Genomic DNA, 23,994 nt, shown 5'->3' on the forward strand with positions numbered 1-23,994 from the left:
GACGCAAATATACAAAGTCAAAGATGGCTGTGCCCATTGCCTAAAACATATTTATTTAGTTAAGCCACTTTTCATCATATTAAAATCTTCAATATACTTGTTACAGTGTATACAAGAAGCGGAGCACATGACTTGACAAGTTGTTAACCGTTTTTGACAAATCACAAGGAAAATATGTTATCACCTCACAGATCATCACACCAAATACAAGCCTACTGCCAAGCCTAACCGCAACATGAAAGCTAAACAGGGATGAAACCATTTTAGGGGGGTTTTCAATTCCATGTGGGGTAAAAATGGGGGAAGGCATCGTGGGGGGATACGATGCAGGAAATATTACTATGATGGGGGATTTATGAATAAATGGGGGGGAAAACAGAAGTTTATACGCAAAATAAAAATAAACCCCCTGGAAATGGGGGTATGAGCTGGCAACCCTGAGGTACCATAGTTACAATCTGATGCTGCGTTCAAAACAACAGGGAACTCGGAAATCTCCGACTTCAGTGCGTTCAAGACAACTGGGAACTCGGGAAAAACGATCTCTGAATGGGAAAAGTCTCGGGCCTCTTTCTAGAATTCAGACTTTCCGACCGGAAGATCACTGATGTCATGATTTGACGTCGTATTTTTCAGAGTTCCCAGTTGTCTTGAAAGCACCATAAGTTAGTCGAGTGAACTATCCCATCACCTCGTTTTTTATAACATCTTTGGTCAAACTGACGCTTACGAGACAACCAAAATGCATTGTATGATGTCAACAAACATGGCGCCACACATAGCTGGCAAATAGCTTAGCATTAGCTCATCACAATCAGCACAACTTTCCAAAAAGGTATTTTACACACATCTGTGTCCTTCCATTAAAATCTATGCAAGAATAGGAATGCATGATTAGTCACTAGTACTTGAAAACATGTGAATAAAATAGTAAATACATTTTTCTCCATACATACAGTATGCTACAGTAGAAACAACACGATATACAGAAAATAAGACAATTACTTTGATAGGAACGCACACTTGTCCAAAGTTATTATTTGTAAGGAAAACAACAATGAAGGCAATACAGGCACCAGCCAGAAAATGTGTCAGGGGGAAAACGTTTCTACAAGGCTTGTTCTGAAGAGAGAAGCGCAATGTCTTCATACTTGATCTGTGGAAACACTGGGGAAGAGCTTGGGCTCTTGTTGAACAGAGAAGTTTGTCCAGCTCAGTAAAGCATCAAACATAAATTGTCCGCAACAGTGAAATGGGCTACTTCTTATGCGAATTAATGAGGTGGAACACACATCAAATCAAACTGTTAGAAAATCAAACTTGTTGAAAATAATTAGAAATTGACAAGTTGAAAAATAGCCTATAGATAATTAGAAGGCAGTGTGCCTTGGTTTGAGGGCAGTGTGGGTTAACTGTCCTGTTGCGTAACAATCACATTTCGGAACATTGAGTGCATTCTGACATATGCATAAAACAAACCAATTTTTTTTTTTTACCTCACGTTGGGGTGATCGTTAGAGATATTTGGAACTCACATAAAGGGTTTTAAGTGCACAGCCAAAACTTCCTGTCCTTTCAAAGTAGGAGTTCACCCTTCTAACTCTATTCTATTATTTAAATCACTGCCCATACCGTGCCACAGTGCCAAGATAAAATAAGATTTCTGAATTTCTACATAAGATTTAATGTGTATTGACTTAATAAACTGCTGTTACTGTTAATGGTTAGCTGACTGATATATCCTAGCTACCTAACTAACCATTGGTAATCTTAATCAATGATGCCAATTCGGCCAAAACAACAGTATCTATTGCTAGACTAGAGATATTCCCCTTGCTATAGTTAGTCAATGGTTGCATATCTAACTAGTTGGAGTGAAGCAAGGGTGTGAATAGTAGACATGCAAATATGTTTCTTTCACTGTTTACAGCATGTCTTCAGCTACCCAGAACTGTCTGATCAGCATGATAGGGTGCCGTGGGTGTGTTCATCTTACACCTGTGCAAATCCATGTGTGTATAGCAATGGAATGAGTCATCCAACCTCGGGCTGTTGTGGTCATGAAATTTTGTCAGCTGGTGATTGTCAAGCAAATAACTGCCGGTCACACGGTAATTGACCGTTAATTAACAAACACATTTAGCATCTCCTGGCTTCCAGACATGATACCACTGATGCAGACCTTTGGAACACCTACATTTTAAAAAGTATATTAAATCCATGTAATATACCCTACACCATCACAATAAATCCATTATTGATTTTAGACAGTTCTAAAGAAACATGATATGAAGAAAAAATGTAGTCTATTTCAGAAGAACAGAATAGCATACTCTGCGTTGTCCTAATGTCAGGCCCTGATCTGGCTATGCCATATGGCTGTGGGCTACACTAGTTCATTTAGCAAACAAAATTGTCTTAGAATTCCGTGGCATTATTTTACAGTATGAAGAATACAATTGAAAATAGCTGAATAAAATATAACTAATATTTTCTCCAAACGATTGAGGCAGTGCACACATGGGGCTATTCTATGTTGAGCAGTTAACAAAGAAACAGGTACACCTATGCTTAATTTAGCGTTATGTAACTTTAGATGTGATACAAATGTTGGACTATTTGTTTTGATTTTTAATACATTTTAAGGCTGCATGATGCGAATAATGATGATTTGAAAAAAGGAGCATGAAAGCCATTGGCTCTGCTTAGTTTTTTGCACAGGTAAGTACTACTGGAAAATCTATCATCCTGAGCAAGCACTTCTCCCACATGGTGACCTCGGATGTCACCTACTAAGGAAATGGCGTCTATAACAGCATTTGTAACAGTTAAATGCAACAAAACATTTATAAAAAGCAATCTATTATTGTGGTTTTTGAACTATCATTTGTTTACAAGCATGACAGCTGTACTTTTAGTTTATGGTTGACACGAGTCCAAATCACATGAACACATCCAACTGGTATTTATGGCTTCACAACTGGTAAATTCCCACCTCCTACAAAGTTAAACGCAGCATCAGATCTGGATCAATGGCATTTTATTTTCCGGCTGTACCGAAACGTTAACCTAAAACTGAAATACGTACCAAACTGTGGGTTTGGAGAACCGGGGGTGCATTTTGATTTCCCCCAGAGAGAATTTCAGAGACACTAAAGTTACAGCCCCATGACAGACATCACCCACCCATCCTCCTCCTCCCTCGTTTCCAGGAACGACCGTCACTGAGAGACGGTACCAAAGTGATAAGAGAAGCGAAAACATTCCTCTTCTCCCTCTCCAAGTGTTTGCAGTACATGAGACAACTTATTTGAATCCAAACGGACATTTACAGCTATGTTTCTCAGCGTTTTAAACAGTGTTGGCGGTGGACATGAAAGCACTGGTAGGCCAAGTAGATTAGAGGCAGGCACATACTGTGCAGAGCAGCTGATATTCTAGATATCCATGGGAGGACGGGAGTTGTGCTAAGTCCATATTAAATGGTGGGAGAGCAGTCGGTGGTGATCTAAAACAGTCTCTAGCTGTTATGTGGTGTCCCTTTGATAACACAGGGGTTGCATCAGAATGACAACCCAAATCGACTGGACTGAAAACCGAGCGGCACTCTGATTTATAGCGCATCATACTGGCGTCAAACAGGCTACACAATAACAATGGAATTATAATTCCAGGAACAAATATTGTATTCCTTTTGGTGCGAGTGTCAATAACATTTGATCAGTGAACAAAAACATACACAATGTACTTACAAACTTGTTTCATTTGTTGTGTGTGCTACTGCATTATTAGGGTTCAGTTGTCCCATGATGGAACTATTACATATTCAAGGTTGACAGAGAGTTACTACAAACTCACCATAGGAACATATTGTGTTTGTCAGAAATAAACGCTCCAGACAGCTACTACAGGCTTAAACGGTCCAATAACTTCCCCCAGTTTATCTGCTCCAGTTTGGGGAACTGGGACACAGCAGGTAACCCTGCACACAGTGAGTCCATGTCATCATGCTGTGGAGGCGGTCAGACTTGTTCTCTATTCGGAAGAGTCACTCATTTGATTCTAGTTCTGCCACATGCCCAACAATGGTCAGGATGCACATTTGGGGAAGTAAAATTATAAAAAAATATGTTCCCCCTCTGCTTTGTTCACTTAATGAAAACCAGCGGATGTTAAGGCACGCAACATAAAGATGACATTATTTCCACTCCTCTGCTCGGTACTCTGTGCTTGGGACTGACCTCATTCCGATGTGGCCGATACGTTTTTCTTAATTGTTTATTCTCAAAGTCAATCAGTGTACAGGGTAGCTCAAAGGGCTCCGTTTATGAGTGTAATCCCCGCAAGTATGAGTAAAACTGTCAGAATAAGATACACTATACCACGAGGTGGTCAATTCTACCTCACATTACTGTCAAGTGAAAACTTTGATAATCTAGTACAAGAGTGATCACCAATCCTGGTCCCACAGAGCAACAATATGCGCAGGCTTTTGTTCTAGCCCATCACTAACACACACGACCCAACTTCATTAACCATCAAGACCTTCATTATTTGAATCCCATCTATTAGATATTTAAGACAAGGATTGTTATTGACCACTCAAAGCATAGTAACATTAGCATATTCTCTAAAATAGTTCACCTCATTGAATCGTGTGACCAGGTCCTCCACAGAGTTTCTCTGGGTCTGCGTGGGCAAGGCCGGGTCCGACAGCGAGGCCTCGAGGCTGGGGTGCAGGTGCTTGCTACAGTCGGGGCTGCCCAGGTCCCTAGTGAGGAAGCAGAGGTAGTCCAGGGGTAAGATGCGTCGGTAAAGCTGTCGCTCCTGCTCCGTCAGGATCCGAGCAATCTCCTCGGGGAACTGGATCAGGTGGCACAGCTCGGCCAGCTCCTTGCTGATGTCCATCACGTTGGACGGAAGGGCGCTCGACACCGACGTGCTGCACAGCTGACGCTCTGAGAGACAGACAGATGAACACAGTCAACTAAAATTGTTAACTCCAATGTCAATGCCAAGGTAATATTAAACATGGTGGGAAAGCTGAACACCACTGTCTTTCATAACAAACATGTCTTAAACTCCGTAGTTCAGACATCAAACTTCAGTGCCCTCAGCATCCCACATTTATAGTACCTACTGAAAGTCTACCCTTGCACAGTTCACATTCTGCTGCCTTAAATTTCAATCTAAAAAGGGATTCAATTGTGATTCATTCTCCATTGATCTACACATCTGTTTGCAAAAGTAGTAGTTCCTGTGATTTAAGAATAACTTTCCCTGTCTCTGTAAGGTCCCTTTGGACCAATGAATGTCAAACAATGATTGAAGCTCAGACAAGAACATATCCCAGGACTTAGAAATATCTGATATGGGCAGAAAGATTAACAAGAATTTAAGCTAACTGCACTGTCCAATTTACAGTAACTATTACAGTGAAATGCTTACTTAGAATCCCTTAACCAACGTAGTTAAGAAAAATAAGGGTTAAGAAAAATATTTACTAAATAAACTAAAGTAAAAACAAAAATCAAATAAAAAAATAACGAGGCTATATACAGGTTAGTCAAGGTAAGAGAGGTAATATGTGCATGTACAGCACATTAGGAAAGTGTTCAGACCACTTGACATTGAGCATCGCTGCACAGCTATTTCAAGGCATCTTCAGAGATGTTCGATTGGGTTTAAGTCCGGGCTCTGGCTGGGGCACTCAAGGACATTCAGAGACTTGTCCCGAAGCCAAGACAATGCAGGAGTGGCTGTGTTCTTGGGGTCGTTGTCCTGTTGGAAGGTACACCTTTGACCCAGTATGAGGTCTTGAGCACTCTGGAGCAGGTTTTCGTCAAGGATCTCTCTGTACTTTGCTCTATTCATCTTTCCATCAATCCTGACTAGTCTCCCAGTCCCGGTCTCTGAAAAATATCCCCACAGCATGATGCTGCCACCACCATGCTTCACCGTAGGGATGGAGGCAGGTTTCCTCCAGACATGACGCTTTGTATTTCAGGCCAAAGAGTTCAATCTTGGTTTCATAAGACCAAAGAATCTTGTTTCTCATGGTCTGAGAGTCCTTAGGTGCCTTTTGGCAAACTCCAAGCGGGCTGTCATGTGCCTTTTACTGAAGAGTGGCTTCCATCTGGCCACTGCACCATAAAGGCCTGATTGGTGGAGTGCTCCAGAGATGGGAGAATTTGTCCGGAAGGACAACCATCTCCGACAGAGGAACTATGGAGCTCTGTCAGAGTGACCATCAGGTTCTTGATCACTTCCCTGACCAAGGCCCTTCTCCCGATTGCTCAGTTTGGCCGGGCGGCCAGCTCTAGGAAGTGGTTCCAAATTTCTTCCATTTAAGAATAATGGAGGCCACAGTGTTCTTGGGGATGGTCAATGCTGCAGACATTTTTTGGTACCCTTCCCCAGATCTGTGCCTCAACACAATCCTGTCTCGGAGCTCTACTGACAATTCCTTTGACCTCATGGCTTGGTTTTTGCTATGACATACACTGTCAACTGTGGGACCTTATATAGAATAGACCAGGGTGACGTCCCAAATGGCACCCTATTCCTATTTAGTAGTTCACTACTTTTGGCCAGGCCCAATATGACTCATGCCAAATGTAGTGCCCTATATAGGGAATAGGGTGCCATTTGGGACACAGCCCCAGGCTGCCTAGCTGGCCCAGGCTATAGCTTACATCCTGCCGAGAAGCCAATGTCCTCTGTGAGCGCACTCCCACTCTTGCTCTCCGTCCGTTTGTGTCTTTCTGTGAGCCTGTTGATGAACACTAGTACACAGGGGCCCAGGGCTCCAGACTGCGACCCTTTGACTTAGCTGTGTGTAAACATTTTAATTGATCACATCGATGCGAGCTGCACATTCCACATGCTCACCTCACTCCAAACATCCTTTTTGAAAAACATATTTCACAACGCTTTATATTGAGCTCTATAGCAACTATTCTACAACCAAGATATGTGATATAGGTTTGAGATACGGAGCGTGCAAAATGTGCATCGGCCATTGTGAGTGAAGGCCTCATTGGGTAGTAGCCTAGGCTAGTTTATTAGGACATAAAATCTACTGTTAGATTAAACATGGCTACCTTCAGTGGATATTAAGTTAGAATTAGCGATCTAGCTAATATGTTTTAAGTTTCCACTTCCTAAGATGGTGAATTAGCCCCAAATAAATTAGCCTATGATATTAGTGCACATAAAGATGTAGGCAAATTCATATCTATTGAACAAAGGAAGAATCTGAATTCTGGTGCCCTATTTTAACAATAAAATAACAATAACTGCCTATTTGTCAACGTAAAATAAATGTCATTCAATGGATTATATTACACATTAAAATATCTTGAACCATGCATTCCTGCATGAACAGGTTAGATTAAACAATGCATTTATCGAAAGCCATATAAGAAGTCTATTGACCCTCAATAAAAGCACTGAATTACTTTATAAAGATGACTCTTCCTTCTATTGTGTGCCGCTATTTTTTTGGGGGGTGCTACCAAATCATGTGTTGGTGCCACCAACTAAGAAGCTTTCAATTACTGTAGCATGAACCATGGTATGATGAATCACCTGGCTATTTACAGTATATTGACCCGAGCAGAGCACAGAACCTTGAACATGAAGTCTGACGTTACTCACTGCTGCTGTGATGACAATCTGGGCCAGATTAAGAAATTATAGCGACCCTGTTGAGAGTTAGATTATTAGGATACAGGTGCAATTTCGAAATGTTGTTGTGCATCAGCAGTTTCTCTTGTTATGTCAGTCACTGACAGTCACTCTATTAACCATGTCAGCAAAAAACTATTTAGGCTAATTTACCAGTCTAGCCAGCTATCTAAACTTGTAGTAACCATGGCCAAACACCGACCAAGCACGCAGGGCATGTGCCCAGATGCCCTAACCTTCAGGGGGCCCCCCTTGATTTTCTTAGTCACTCTCAGTCAGATATCATTAACATGGCATAAGTCATGGCAAAATGTGTAGAATTGCAGGTAATTTCAGTACCTTCAGAAAGTATTCACACCCCTTGAATTTTTTCCACATTTTGTTATGTTACAGCCTGAGTTTAAAATGGATTAGATATTTCGTTTTTCTTCCATTGGCCTACACACAATACCCCATAATGTCAAAGTGGACTTTTTCTAAATGTTTACAAATTAATTAAAAAAAGGAAAAGCTGAAATGTCTTGAACCAATAAGCATTCAAGCCCTTTCTGATGGCAAGCCTAAAGGAGTAAACATTCAGGAGTAAAAACGTGCTTAACAAGTCAAATAATACGTTTCATGGATTCACTCTGTGTACAATAGTGTTTAATGACTAATCTCATTTCTGTACCCCACACATCCAATTAAGGTTCCTTCAGTCAAGCAGTGAATTTCAAACAGATTCAACCACAAAGACAAGGGAGGTTTTCCAATGCCTTGCAAAGTAAGGTCACCTATTAGAAGATTGGTAAAAAAAAAAAAAAAGCAGATACTGAATATCCCTTTGAGCATGGTGAAGAAATCAATTACACTTTGGATGGTGTATCAATACACCCAGTCACAACAAAGACACAGGCATCCTTCCTAACTCAGTTGCTGGAGAGGAAGTAAACCACTCAGGGATTTCACCATGAAGCCAATGGTGACTTTAAACAGTTACAGAGTTTAATGGCTGTGATAGGAGAAAACTGAGGATGTATCTCCACAATACTAACCTAAATGACAAAGTGAATATGAAGTCTATTACAAACAGAATGCATGTTTTGTACAAGGATATAAAGTTAAACAGCCAAAAATGAGGCAAAGAAATGAACTATGTCCTGAATGCAAAACGTTATGTTTGGTGCAAATCCAACACATCACTGAGTATCCCTTCATATTTTCAAGTATGGTGGTGGCTGGATCATGTTATGGGTATGCTTGTCATCAGCAAGGACTATGGAGTTCTTTTTGGGATAAAAAGAAACGGAATAGAGCTAAGCACAGACAAAATACTAGAGGAAAACCTGGATCATTCTGCTTTCCAAAAAACACTGGGAGACAAATTCCCCTTTCAGCAGGACAATGACCTAAAACACAAGGCCAAATATACAATGGAGTTGCTTACCAAGAATGTTCCTGAGTGGCCTAGTTACATTTTTGACTGATTTTGCGCTAACATACAATTTCCATACATCATCACAATTTCCATACATCATCACACAACAGGTTGAAGTCAAGAGGGGGTTCTTTTCCGTCAATGCGTTCCGAAATATGAACAGAGCAATAAACGGCACCCACATCTATAAAAGCACCATCGCAAAACGAGTTAAACTACACGAACAGAAAAGGCTTCCACTCTTAATGTGCAGGTGATCGGTTATGTGACGCGCAAAAGACGCTGCTGAATGTGGTGGCAAGGTGGTACGCACAACTCGTTCATTCAGCAGAACAGTAATGTTGGCCTACATGCCTACAGGAGGGAGCTGTTGAGGAGGGATGGCTTTTTTGGCGAGTGTTGCCTACTCATTTGAAGTATATTTGCCATTTCTAAACAAACTATTCGTCTTAATGGTCTTTTTTTTGCAGCTATGTTTATAGTTTTACTGGTCAAGCCACAACTGAGAAGCCAAACCCTTCGGTTGTACTCAATCTCTGACACCAGCTCCTCTTTTTCAGTCTCCGAAAAGAAAACTAAATCGTAGTGTTTTTTTTGGTTGCGACACTGTATTTCATGGTACAGGGCTGTATATTCCCCACAGGCTTTAAAGGGATGATTGACCATATATGGTTAATTAGGGGCGTTTCAAAATGCAAATAGCCAAGGTCGCGCATGAGCACTGAGAATAATTGGTGTTTATCAATGGTTATCTTCTACCAGTGTGCTTATAGGATTGTTACATAAAATCACATGTTTTCTATGCATACGAACATTCTAAATTCAGTTCGTAAGTAGTATTTTAGAATAGTTTCTACGCAATATTGATACATTAAGCCCCAGGTGTGCAATGCGCTTAAGAGACTTACTCAGAAAGACTCACAGCTATAACCGCTGCCAAAGATAATTCTAACATGTATTGACTCAGGGGTGTGAATACTTAGGTAAGTTAGATATTTCTGTATTTCATTTTCAATAAATTTGCAAACATTTTAAAAAAAACATGTTTTCACTTTGTCATTATGGTGTATTGTGTATATGAGTGCGAAAAATCTATTTAATCAATTTTGAATTCAGGCAGTAACATAAAATGTGGAATAAGGAGTATGAATACTTTCTGAAGGCACTGTAGCTTTAAAACTGCAAAAATTACTTCGTCCCATTGAAAAATACGTAGAATTGCAGAAAACTTTGTTTAAAACAGTCCTGATAAACTAGCTACGGACAGACCGACAGGAGTAGCAACAGTCAGTGACAGCACTGGAGACAGAAATCAGCCTGTGGAGACTAGTCACACAGGCAAGTGACAAACCACAGGAGTTGGCTATAGGTGCAGGGGCAGGCAGATAGGTAACTTAAGTGAAGAGAGCCTCCACACACTGACCGTACAGTATAGTCCACCCACTCACAGTAAAGTTAATTCCATAAGATTAAAGCATTAAAGCAATCCCGTCTGTCTTCACAATTTAGTTCCATCCTGTGGGAGTGCTTCATGGCTGAGCCGCGGCCGGCGGGAGCAGCCCTATCGTTACTGTTAGCTCAGTGGTTGTTCACACAGCACCGGCGATGTGCACTTGTCCACATTTAAGCAGCCCAGGGGCGGCAGCTCCTCTCCAGCTCTCGTTTCTCTGCTGCTCCCCGAGGTGACGCTCTCTCAACCATGCGCAGCAACACCTGCAGCCAGCCCACAACCCCCCGACTCACACACAGAAACACATAGCCCCTACACTCCTCCCTCTCCTCTCACCCATGCTCCTCTCTGTGTGAGCAGCTTGCATATGAAGGCTGTGTCCGTCTAAAGAGGGAGTCAAGTATCTAAACACGTAGGCTAAAAGCTCAGTATGACTCATTTCAAAGGGGAGGGAAATCACTGAGAAAAGAAGTGTTCCGTTGATTTATTGGTGGTTGTAAAATGGTTTTCAGATATACAGTGGGGTACGAAATTGACACCCTTGATAAAGCAATAATGACCTTATAAAATACAATATTCAAATAGCGAGCTATATTTTATGCTCCAATAAAATTTGAAATTATATTATACTAATACAATTGCCCAGAAAAATAGATTTTGTTTAACAAGTTGATTTATTTTTCTCAAAAAGGGAGGTGGTCACAATTGACACCCCTAAGGATTTGTATAAATAAATGTAGTCAAATGCAGTATTCAACTATATCAAGCTTGTGACTCTCCACACTTGTTGGATGCATTTGCAGTTAATTTTAGTTGTTACAAATTATTTATTGCCCAAAAGAAATGATTTAGTGTGTTATTTTGGAGTAACTTTTATTCGCTTACATCCTCAACATGATTTAACCTTTATTTAAATAGGCAAGTCAGTTAAGAACCAATTCTTATTTACAATTACGGCCTACCCCGGCCAAACCCTAACGATGCTGGGCCAATTGTGTGCCGCCCTATGGGACTCCCAATCACAGCCGGTTGTGATGCAGCCTGGAATCGAACCAGGGTCTGTAGTGACGCCTCTAGCACTGAGATGCCGTACCTTAGAGCACTGCGCCACACTGCGTCCTTTATAACCCACCCCCTCTTACCTTTGAGCATGGCGTGGCCAGTGGAGCACACGGTGACTCTGGGCAGAGCAGTGCGGGCCCCGATGGCGGCGGTGGCCTCCAGCAGGGCCCCGGTCAGACAGGCATACACCGAGGTCTTCTGGGAGCTGGCCCGGTACCCGTACCTAGGCTGAGCCGGGCAGAGGTAGGGAGGCCATTCCACCCTAAGACACACACATCTGGCAAAGGCTAGGAGCTTCCTGCATGGGTGGACCAGGTTGTCAACTTTCAGCACATGGTGGATCTGTGGACAGAAGAGAAGAAATGTATTTATCGAGACTTTGGTATAAACAAGGTGTTAAAGTGACACACTAACTTTAACACATCTAATCCTGGCAATCTTAAAATTGACCTAGAGTTATGTAAAACGTGAAGAAAACAAATCTGGATGTTTTTATAATGTTGTCCAAAAGGATCAGAGGAAACCGTCTAAAGCAACAGCTTGACCTTAGTGGCCGGCCACCTCTTCCCAATTCATTTCAGTCTCTTCCAAGAGCACTTCATCTCACTCTGAAAACAGTTCTGTGAAACCAGCTGCCATTAGTAACCCTGGAGCACTATTCTGCCAGGCGGTTTCAGGAAAACCATTTACTAGCCCTTCCTCTGAGCAAAAGGACCCTGCTACTTCGTCCCTGCTCTTCACAAGATCTACAGCACACTCAGGTGGTGACAATATGAAAGAGGATGGACTGGATCCAACGGTTTGAATGGAGGGCCTGAGCAGGAGCTGCACTATTGCCAGACTGTAGTTTAGGTTGTCAACTCTGGAGACAGCATGATATAAGGGAATGGAACATTGTGCTCCGTTAGGTCAATTCACAGACCTTTGAAGTCAGAGCAGCACTGAATACTTTCAAATCTCCTTAGGAGAGACAGCAAGACCGTTTGATTTTGTGAACTGCATGTTGGTTTTGAATGTATTAAGAAATGGCTGAATAAATATTCATAACAGAAATCCTGAAATAATCAGGTAGATCATGTTTCAATATCATTACTTCAATAACATCATCCTTGCCTCTTTAAAGCCACATCAACCAGGATAAGACCCTCTATAACAGGGTTCCCCAATAGGAGGCCCGGTGATTTTATTTGGCCCCCAAATTTGTATGAACAAAATTTCTGTAAACAAAATTGTTGGACATAAGTCTAAAAATCACTAAGAAATCAGCTGAAAGTGATTTGAATTTAGAAAATGTTCCAAAGTATTCCCATGCATAAATGGAGGCATATGTGATCGTATCCTAATGTAATTAAGGTTGGAAATTCTGTTTTTGTCAAATACTACTGGCCCGCAGCTGAATGTAATTGGGGAACCCTACTCTTTAATACTTAGCAAGTCAATTAGCTGGTTCTCATTTCTGCCTCTCTATTTGATTGCCACAGAAACCTACATCACACAGCTTTTACATAAATATACAGTTGTCTGATCTGTTCAAGAATACAAGGACAATTCTGATGGTCAGGGGCTACAGTGTGACACTGTATATGTAATAAATCATGTCTGGTTAGTCTTGTCCTTTTTAACCAGACCTAGGTTCAAATACGATTTAAAATCATAAAAGATATATTAGCTGTACTTGATTGGTCTTGCCTCTTGCAATGTAACCAATAGAATAGTCCCAAAAGTGCACACCTGGCACTCCAAGCAGGCTAAATCCAACACTCAAGTATTTCAAGTAGCATTTGAACCCATGTCTGACTAACAGAAAGCCCCAATGTTGAAGAAAAAGGGCAAAAACTTCCTGTTTTATGATAAAAGCAGGCCAGAAGCCATGACCCGGCATCCACCAGCCTGAAATCTACCAGGCTACACACAATTAGGCTAAAGCAGCCAGTCACCACATTGGCTAGTTGCAAAGCTGCTGTGACTTTGTGGCCTGCATTGCAGAAGCAGATACATGCAAGAAAACCAACCAACCAACTGAAACTATAGGCAGTGGGTTGTCCACTTGATGTTGTTCTGCCTCGTGTCAAACAACTCTTTCTTTTACAGCACATGTAGTAATATCAACCAGTTTCGATAGAGCCGTGCAGGACACAGACAGCGCACGCCCAATAACTGCCACTTATTTTTCTGAACAACGTCCACACACACACACACACACGAGCACAAAATGTTCATGCCAAAAAAAAAAGCAATAAGAAAGTTTCTACTGCATAAAATAGCCAGTCATGATCCAGTTAGGCAGATACATCCCAGCTAACTCCACAGGAGTTGGAACAGACACTATTGGACGCGCTAGTGCCAGATCTCATACCAGCTAACTCTTTAAAGGGTTAAAAGAGACAGCGTCTCGTATGCTCCAGTACCAAATGACAGGTTCCCCATGTCACCCCTTGCAGACCAGACCACCCTCAAGAATGACCCTCTCGGTTACAGTATAGAGACAACCTGGTCTATATTACAGCGTCAGTCTGCTCTATACTACAGCTAGTCAGGTACAGTATCTCAGCATAAAGATAAATAAGCCGTCCATCCAGACAGCGTAAACCAACCGATCCAGAGACCTAAGCACAGACGAGTATGTCATTCTCCTACTATAGAGGTTAGAACATGAGGACAATCTGAGAGAACGGCAGGCAGTCATCCACTCTAGTCAAAGTCAATAACTGACAAGCCTATTTTATATTGTCTTTCCGGGCGACAGAGAGCCTCTCCCAAACTCCTGTCCACCGCTCTTCCTGTGTCTTCACAAGGTAATGTTTGTAGTTCCTTCACTGGATGTCTAGACTTTTTCCAGCACTAACTAAATATTTTATGGCAAGGCCTCGTCCTCTTATCTTGGAAAGCAGAGCTGGCTTGGGCCTACTGAACACAGCAATCCATGCTGTTTAGAGAGGCTGATAGCCACCATACTTACTTCACCAATACCATAATACTGATTGACTACACATAGCACAGACATGTAGTACTGACACTCCAGTGGTTGGGAAAGGGTACGGTGGCTGGACATGCAGCGACACAGACCCCGCTACTGTCAGAGATCACACACACTGACTCAAGGTATTTGGGGAATGGGTAGACAATAATAATGATGCTGATAATGCTGTCTCCACACACTATGATAAATTACTGTACTGTAAACCTATGCTTGAAAACAAAATAAAAAGATAGCTAAGTAAAATACAAAAAGAGGCTGAATACCTTTCCAGATAAAGGAGTGATGTTCTTTTTAAAACAGAACTAGGTAACTAGGCTATGTAAAAGGCTCAGGGAAAGATCCAGAAGAAGGTACCGTTTCCTCTCCTGGAAACTATGAACATAAAAAAAACTTGCACTGCTCTTATCCTCTAGGAAAGATCACTATCCCCCGTTGAATTTCACAAGTAGCTGTTTACGAATCCAGGGGCAGACCCTCCCCTACCCAGTGATGGAAAAAGTACCCAATTGTAATACTTAAGATACCTTAATAGAAAATGACTCACGTAAAAGTGGAAGTCACCCAGTAAAATACTACTTCAGTAAAAGTCTAAATGTATTTGGTTTTAAATATACTTAAGTATCAAAAGTAAATGTAATTGCTAAAATATAGTTAAGTATGAAAACTATGAATAATAAAAAAATAAAAATCCTTATCTTAGACAAACCAGACGGCACAATGTTCTTATATTTTTTTTGCATTTTTTTAACGGATAGCCAGGGGCACACTCCAACACTTACAAACAGACATAAATTTACAAACAAAGCATTTGTGTTTAGTGAATACCCCAGATCAGAGGCAGTAGGGATGACCAGGGATGTTCTCTTGATAAGTGTGTGAATTTAACAATTTTCTGTCCTGCTAAGCATTCAAAATGTAACAAGTACCTCTGGGCGTCAGGGAAAATGTAGGGAGTAAAAAAAAGGTACATTATTTTCTTTAGGAATGTAGTGGAGTAAAAGTAGTCAAAAATATAAATAGTAAAGGTACCACAAAAAACTACTTTAGTTCTTAAATAATTTTTACTTAAGTACTTCACACCACTGCCTCTACCAACACAACTGTACAAGTTCAGGCTTAATTGGCGTGTGTGTGCATGTTGTGAGAGTGCGTGAGCTTGAGTGTGAGCGAGGCGACTTACAGGCCCAATGCAGCAGTTTCTCAATATCAAATCATTTCTGTCTAACAATTAAGTGATTGTTTTCAATTAAAATGTAACAGAATCAAAAATAGCTTCTAAGCAGAGAGCAATTTCTCCTGCAAAAATTTGCTAGGACTGTCGGAGTGAAAACTAGCCGTTATTGGCAGAGAGGTTTGGAACTCTTTCTTATTGGTCTAATAACTAATTAAACAGGCTGGCCAAAACTCCATCCCACCTAAACAGGCAGACATTTCAGGTGGTCTTTTCAGACAGCTGGTACACTAAAAAGGCATTATCATCACAGAAACAATTATTACAACTACAATACATGTGTGGACTGCACTGGGCAAGACACGTTTTTGACTGCACTGGGCCTTTAAAACAACAAGCTATTGTTCTAAACCCCAAACAAATTGCACAAGAAACCCTAACTATGTTCTGGTGTAGAGTCACATTGAGTAACAGAGCGTGTTAAACCCCACAGCCTAGAGAGAACTGTAAGAGTTGAGAGAAAGCAGTTGGTTCCCTCCAGACTCAACCTGGAACCCATTATTACCAGGCTCCCAGCACTACAGAACTACACCATCTCGTCAACCCGTTCTCATGTCTTATCTAGCTGGCCCTCTGCTACATTTCACATACTTACAGTATTCCATATACCCAGTAGGCTACTTGGGATTTCTTAAAAGTCTATAGTGTACAAGAGAAAGTAACCTTTCAATACAGTAAGGTTTAGTACTTAGCAGACCTGCAATCTTTTTTTTATTTTATACATTTACATTTTTTTAACCCCCTTTTTCTCCCCAATGACAATCTTGTCTCCTTGCTACAACTCCCCAATGGACTCGGGAGAGGTGAAGATCGAGTCATGCGTCCTCCGAAACATGACCTTAACACCCGCCAGCTTAACCCGGAAGCCAGCTGCATCAATGTGTTGGAGGAAACACTGTTCAACTGACGACCGAGGTCAGCTTGCAGGTGCCCGGCCCGCCACAAGGAGTCGCTAGAGTGCGATGAACCAAGTACAGCCCCCCCCGGCAAAACCCTCCCTTAACCCGGACGAAGCTGGACCAATTGTGTGATGCCCTACGGGACTCCCGGTCACGGCCGGTTGTGACACAGCCTGGGAACAAACCCGGGTCAGTAGTGATGCCTCAAGCACTACGATGTAGTGTCTTAGACCACTGCACCACTCGGGAGGCCTAGTCTGCTATCTTCTAATGAGCAATGTACCTGTTATTGCCCTATAAATGTCACGATTATATCTGCCACATTAAACACTATATATACCCAAAAGTATGTGGACACCCCTTCAAATGAGTGAATTCACCTATTTCAGCCACATCCGTTGCTGACAGTCAGTAGCGGTACGTGGGTAAAATCACTGGGGAAGCCAATCACCCCGCCCCCACCCTAATTTTGTTTTAAGCCATATTACAACCTGGGTTGTGATAACTGCGTTGCTTGCTCTATAACCTGTTAATTTACATGCCTTGCGACCGTGATCTATATTCTTAAAAGGCCAAGACAGTGGCATAATAAATTAAACCACACCTTTGATGTATCACAAAACCAGATAGCAACCACTGTCCAGCAAAGTCCACAAAGCATATTGCGTCTGCGCGCGTTCGTGCAAGTAGAAAAACACCAATGCCATCCTCCCTTTCATGTTGACGAAACAGTATCACTCTGTCATACAGTACACAATTGTTTTTTTTATGTCCTAGACTACTTGACTAAAATGCTTGCTCGCTTGCTTAACTTCCACTCATGGTCAACATTAAAGGCATGAGCTCTGCTTTGTTTTTTTGCGCAGGCTGTACACACTTCAGTCTCTCACTTACAATTTCCCGGCTGCATCCCCTTTGTGTGGCCATAATCCCCCTAATAAAATCATGCATTTTGTGGCAAGTGGCCGTTATAATTCCCTTCTCCCCGCTGTGTGCCGAAGCACCGCTCACTCACATGGTTCTGTCATGTGATGTGATCGGGTCTTTCTCACAGGCTACAAGTGAAGACAGACAAGTGAGGACAACTGTGCGCGTCCTTATCCAATTCTGCGGAGCATATTGGAAGAACTGTCCACATTTACCATTCGTCAGCCAACAAAATGAGTCGGCCTAAACGAACAGCAAAAGCACTAGCCTATGTCAATCTACTATCCCCCATAGGAAAATAAATAAATAAATCACCTATTCTATTATGTGCGAGAAATAAATATTCCAAAACAGTCTGGGACAGTTGTGTGATGCGATAGATTCCAAATTATTACAACCACTAGCATCAAAATACGCTATGAGGCTGACGCAACAGATCAAAACGTTTAGCTTAAAATGTTGATAGCCTAAGTTTATTTCTTCACATTATAAGCGCAGCAATGCGCACACGATAGTAGGCTATAAGAAAGATTGAGTATGGTGTTTTCTAATGGAACAAAAGTGACCGCAAAAATGTATTAATACATAATGCTTTTATTATAAAAAGGTCCATTTTTAAAAATGGTGAAAATTCTCTCCCCCAAACTTGCTGCATATGTATGCCAGTTAGGCTCAACACCCATTGTAAAGCGGACTAATGTGCCTTATTTTAAGATTTTTTTGGGCTACTTTAGTTGTGATACAGACGAAGACGTGGATGTCGATTAAGGCCACCTCTCTAATTCAGAGGTGTTGAGTTAAATGCGGAAGAAACATTTCAGTTGAAGGCATTCAGTTGTACAACTGACTAAGGTATCCCCCTTTTCCCTTACTGCACGCCGAGACATAAAAGTGGTATCCACAAGTTCCCCTGATCTGAACACGCTTAAAAATGACAATCTAGGTTTTCCTTTAACAGAACAAGCTGTCTGATAACACCGATGTTGGAGATGCACCTTCCTGAAAATCACAGGGTTAAGAACTTGCAGTGGCGTACTGCACATTTTGTGTGACAGTTAACATCCTACAATTTTACACATTTTGCAAATGGAGCAAAGACAAAATGCTGCTGTTGTAAAGCAAATTTCCTGCAATTCTACACGTATTGCCATGGAGAAGAGAGAAAGATGTGCAGTTTTATAGCTAAATCACAGGCTATTATACAACAAAAAAAACAGCTCATTTCCTGTAATTCTAAAAAAATTCACCATGGTGCGTTCATATGCTATCTGGTGAGGGGGGGGGGGGGGGGGCTTCAAGGCACAAAGTTTAACAGATTGTTCACACTATTTTATGTTTATTTAGTAACCTATTTGGTATGTCTAATTAAAGCAAGTCTCTGATAATAAAGTGTGTGGGCCAATCATCTCTCCATCCATGCAATATGGCTGCCCACTAATGCCCCCTGAGACTGTGGGAAGCTGATGAACATGCCACCCTGGGACGTCGGACCACTTGATCCTGGTCATTAGCCAGCTATGCCCACATTTGGCATGAGAAACCTTTAGAAAATACCCTTAAATGTCAGCTTTCGTTCTGTTGAAATGCTTTCTGACACTTTGTTCACACTGCAACACGGAATGTCACACAATGTCCACCATAAGCCATTACGTTTCAGCTTTTCTGTTCAAATTATATATTCAGAATTCAAAAGCCTATACTAACCCTGACCCCAAATGAACATATTTTCATATTTTTCACTTGTTTTTTTGTCTTGCAACCTCCATCATCAGTAGCTGTGTGGCAGGAGGTGAAGACATTTACCTAAACACAGACCCTTAGTCCATCCACTTAATTCAAGTGGGAAAACTCATCCATTCCATGCTTTGTAAGCACTTAAGTGATCCCATGAACAAAGGACTTGCTTACACATCAATGCCTTTGATCAATACTTTGTCAAATGAAATGCACTACTGTAATAATATTAGGTACAACACGCTTCAATACGTTGAACACTATTCCCTTGATATGGTGACGATATAGACTATTCACGCAATCATTTTAGGAGGGGAGGTATTCCTTTAGTTTCCATGGAGCGATTGAGGAGCCGAGGTTCTGGTTCAGATTACATAAGTACTGCCACCATGTGATGAAAGTACGCTAACAGACTAGATCACAATGTTGAATAAAGGAGCCTAAAATCTGCTGATAAAATGAACTGATAAAGCATAAGGAGTATCAGGCTGAGGCAATACTTACACTATACAGCCTCACCCTAACGGTGTTCACTGTTCATACACACAAAACCACGTTTATCCAAGTAAAGGAAGGACAGGAAACAGCTGATAGCTAACTGGATATTCCAATTCCATAATGACCAAGAAATCTGCCTTGGGGCCAGTTCTTTCACAATCTACATTTTCAAATGCCAGCAAAACTTGAGAAGTCATCCAAAAATACTGCCTGCTGTCACTAGATGGCGCCCAATAGCAGCCATGCTGCTGGCTTACGAGAACTCAGCCTGTGCTCTTGTAAACAACCATCAATTCAATTAGGTACTCAATTCTATTTACTAAATCAAATGACTTGTAAAATCTCTCTAGTTAAAAGCCAACATATTGTACTAGAGGTTGCTTGTTACAGTGCTTTCAGAGAATATTCACACCCTTTGACTTTCTCCACATTTTGTTGTGTTACAAAGTGGGTTTAAAATTGATTTGTCCTTGTTTGACAACAATCTACACAAAATACTCTGTCAAAGTGGAACAAATTATATTGGTTAACAATTCATGAAAAATAACTCATCTTGATTAGATAAGTATTCAACCCCTTGGAGTTAATACATGTTAGAATCACCTTTAACAGCTGTAATCGCTGCCAAAGTCAATGAGCTTTGCCACATTTGTTGCAGTACTACAGTGCTTTGTTGTAAAAAGGATGCATGTTTTGGAATATTTTTAGTTTGTACAGGTTTCCCTTTCACTCTATAAATTAGGTTAGTATTGTGGAGTCAACTGTTTTTGATCCATCAGAACCATTAAACTCCGTAACTGTTTAATTGGCCTCATGGTGAAATCCCCAAGTGGTTTTCTTCATCTATGGTAACAGAGTTAGGAAGGAAGCCTGTATCTTTGTAGTGAATGGGTGTATTGATACACCATCCAAAGTGTAATTAATAACTTCACCATGCTCAAAAGGGACATTCAATGTCTGCTTTTTTTTTTTTTTTACCCATATACCAATAGGTGCCCTGCCTGGTGTTTGAATCTGTGTTTGAAATTCACTGCTCAACTGAGGGACCTTACAAGTAACTATGTGTGAGGTAAAGAGGTAGTCATTCAAAAATCAGGTTAAACACTATTATTGCAAATTATCTGACTTGTTAAGCAAATTTTTACTCTTGAAGTTATTTAGGCTTGCCATAACAAAAGGGGTTGAGTACTTACTGACTCCAGACATTTCAGCTTTTAATTTTTTACTAATTCATAAACATTTCTAAAAACATAATTCTGCATTGGGGTATTGTGTGTAGGCCAGGGCCAAAATCTCAATTTGATCAATTTTAACACAACAAAATGTGGAAAATGTCAAGGGGTGTGAATATGTTCTGAAGACAGCTGTATCTGTTTAACCGTTTGGAAATCAAAGCACTTTATATATCTAGTACCCCCATTTGAAGGGGTCATAAGTATTTAGACAAATTCACTTACAGTATTACATTTAGTCAAAAGTTTAGTATTTGGTCCCATTTTACTAGCACACAACTACTACATCAAGATTGTGACTCTACAAGCTTGCTGGATACATTTATTGGGCTGTGTTTCAGATTATGTTCTGCCCAGTGGAAATGAATGGTAAATAATGTACTGTGTCATTTTGGTAACATGTGAGTGACGAGCAACTGCGATGCTCCAGTTGATGAGGTATGTATGTAATGACTAAAGAAACACTGACCAGGGTGGAGGATACACACCCTTAGGCAGTAGTTTAATGAACCATATTCCTCCAGCCTCTAACACACACACACCAAAGCTCTCCACAGGACATGACAAGAGGGATGTTCTTTCTGGACCTCTGCCATTTTCCCACAGTAGATGAGCTGGGGGGTCCCACATCAGTACTGTACTCACACAAGTACAATACGTCATGGGGCCTCTATGATAAATTATCTTGCATATTTAGGATGTTTCCTAAACAGAGTGACTGGCAGAATGAAGATTGCATGATCACAGTTCCATCAAAATCCTTTTAAAAACAGTCACACTACAGGGCATCATTGACTCAATCAATAGATAAGGAAATAAATATGCAGTGCAGATGTGTCTTACGGATAGGCTAGCTGAAGGTCCTTCCTCAAAACAAAGCCCCAGGCAATCCTAGAGAACCAGGAGATTCCTCAAATAGTGATGTGTTTACTTCTCACCCTTTTTTGTGTAGAAGAGCATCTGGACAAACTGAAGTATTACACTCCCCTAATCTCTGCCTAAACCGCATCACCCAACTGGGACAAAAACACGCCGCCTCGTCACATGCCACTAGAATAGCACAACATACTGCTATGGAGCAGGTAGAGAATGGCTCTACCACCTGCCTCTACAAATCAGCTATTCAGTGGCCTAGTGATGGTCCAAGACCCTGAGGACTTCCTGTATTGAAAGCTAATTAGGAGTACTATTGGACTTTACTGTGTGTGTGTCCAGTCCACGCACATATCTTTCTAATTTCCTAATCTATTACACGTCATCTAAATCAGAGTTTGTCAAACATCAGAGCCCCTAAGATTTTGTATTCAAAGATTAGGTTCATGGAAGCAGGAAGCTACAACTGATCAGCGCTGATACTACTGACTCCTATCCCTGTTTTTTCATACTTTTCTTATGAGTAAGGCCATAGAGTCTCTCTCGCAAGTGACAGTGGTGTGCTAGTGAGTGTCCTTATCAGCGAATCCTGTCATTCTGCTCTCCTGACACCCAACAGACAGGAAGTGATACGGCCATGAAGGTTAGTCAGGACTGTTGTTTTTGTGAATCAAACTGCAGACTGTAGTTAAGGGGAGTTCAGCCGAGCCAAGACTGAAAAAGACCCCAGATAATGAGAATTGTGTGTGTATTTAACACATGTCAAAGTTCAGATTTCAATAACGCAATCGCTATATTAGTCAGATCCTGTCGGAAATCCCACTCAATAAGGTAAAACTGCAAAGCCTATCATTTTATTAACATACTTTAATATAAGAGCTGTGTGCCATCTATACTGAACAAAAATATAAATGCAACAGTGTTTTTCCCATGTTTCATGAGCTGAAATTAAAAAAATGCCAGAAACTTTCCATAAGCACAAAAAGCGTCCCTCAAATTTTGTGCACACCTGCATTTACATCCGGGTTAGTGAACATTTCTCCATTGCCAAGATAATCCATCCACCTGACAGGTGTGACATATCAAGAAGCATGATCATTACACAGGTGCACCTTGTTCTGGGGACAATAAAAGGCCACTGTGCAGTTTTGTCACAGAACACAATGCCACAGATTTCTCAAGTTGAGGGAGTGTGCAATTGGCATGTTGACTGCAGGAATGTCCACCAAAGCTGTTGCCAGAGAAATTAATGCTAATTTCTCAATAAGCCGCCTCCAACGTCGTTTTACAGAATATGGCAGTACATCCAACCGGCCTCACAACGGCAGATCACATGTAACCACACCAGCCCAGGGGCTGAGGATTATTTGATTGTGGGGAAAAACTCATTCTGATTGGCTGGGCCTGGCTCCCCAGTGGGTGGGCCTATTTTCTTACATGCTACTTTCCAAGAAGCAACCTACCCTTCTCGTCATTCCCTCTGGCCAATAGTAAAACATCTGTTGCCAGGAGGCTATACATGTGCAAACTTACAGAGATGATGAGTGTTGGCATGAAAAACTGCTTAGGGGGGAAATTAAAGGAGTCGGTCCGGTCTAATTGGTAGTCCTGAAAAGCAAACAGCAAAAAGCACTGTCTTCGCCATGAAGATGTTTGATCCTGGGTGTACGTGAGCTGGGAGTGTGTTTTACAGGTAATCACATTCATGGTCGGCCTCCCGAGTGGCGCAGCGGTCTAAGGCTTGAGGCGTCACTACAGCCCCGGGGTCAATCCCAGGCTGCGTCACAGCCGGCCGTGACCAGGAGACCTATGAGGCGGAGCAGAATTGGCCCAGAGTCGTCTGGGTTAAGGGAGGGTTTGGCGGCTGGCCGGGATTTCCTTGTCCCGTCACGTGCTAGCGACTCGTGGCGGGCCAGGCGCCTGCAAGCTGACTTCGGTCACCAGTTGGACGGTGTTTCCTCCGACACATTGTCAAGAAGCAATGTGGCTTGGCGGGGTCGTG

General features: G+C 41.5%; 1 protein-coding gene across 5 annotated transcripts in view; it reads right to left on the reverse strand.

The window, feature by feature from the left end:
* LOC139580937 (1-phosphatidylinositol 4,5-bisphosphate phosphodiesterase epsilon-1-like) overlaps positions 1-23,994 on the reverse strand; it is an 85,652-nt gene that overhangs the window by 45,658 nt on the left and 16,000 nt on the right. For 4 of the 5 annotated variants that reach the window (XM_071410107.1, XM_071410108.1, XM_071410106.1 and 1 more), the window contains exons 3-4: positions 11,699-11,960; positions 4,645-4,958 (exon numbers count right to left, since the gene is read on the reverse strand). In XM_071410107.1, the coding sequence (XP_071266208.1) occupies positions 4,645-4,958; positions 11,699-11,960 (576 nt within the window). Of the gene's footprint in view, positions 1-4,644; positions 4,959-10,554; positions 10,924-11,698; positions 11,961-23,994 lie in introns of those variants that run through there. The other variant, XM_071410110.1, reaches the window with a different exon arrangement.

The sequence above is a fragment of the Salvelinus alpinus genome, chromosome 7 (assembly GCF_045679555.1).
Source record: "Salvelinus alpinus chromosome 7, SLU_Salpinus.1, whole genome shotgun sequence".
Taxonomy (NCBI): Eukaryota; Metazoa; Chordata; class Actinopteri; order Salmoniformes; family Salmonidae; genus Salvelinus; species Salvelinus alpinus.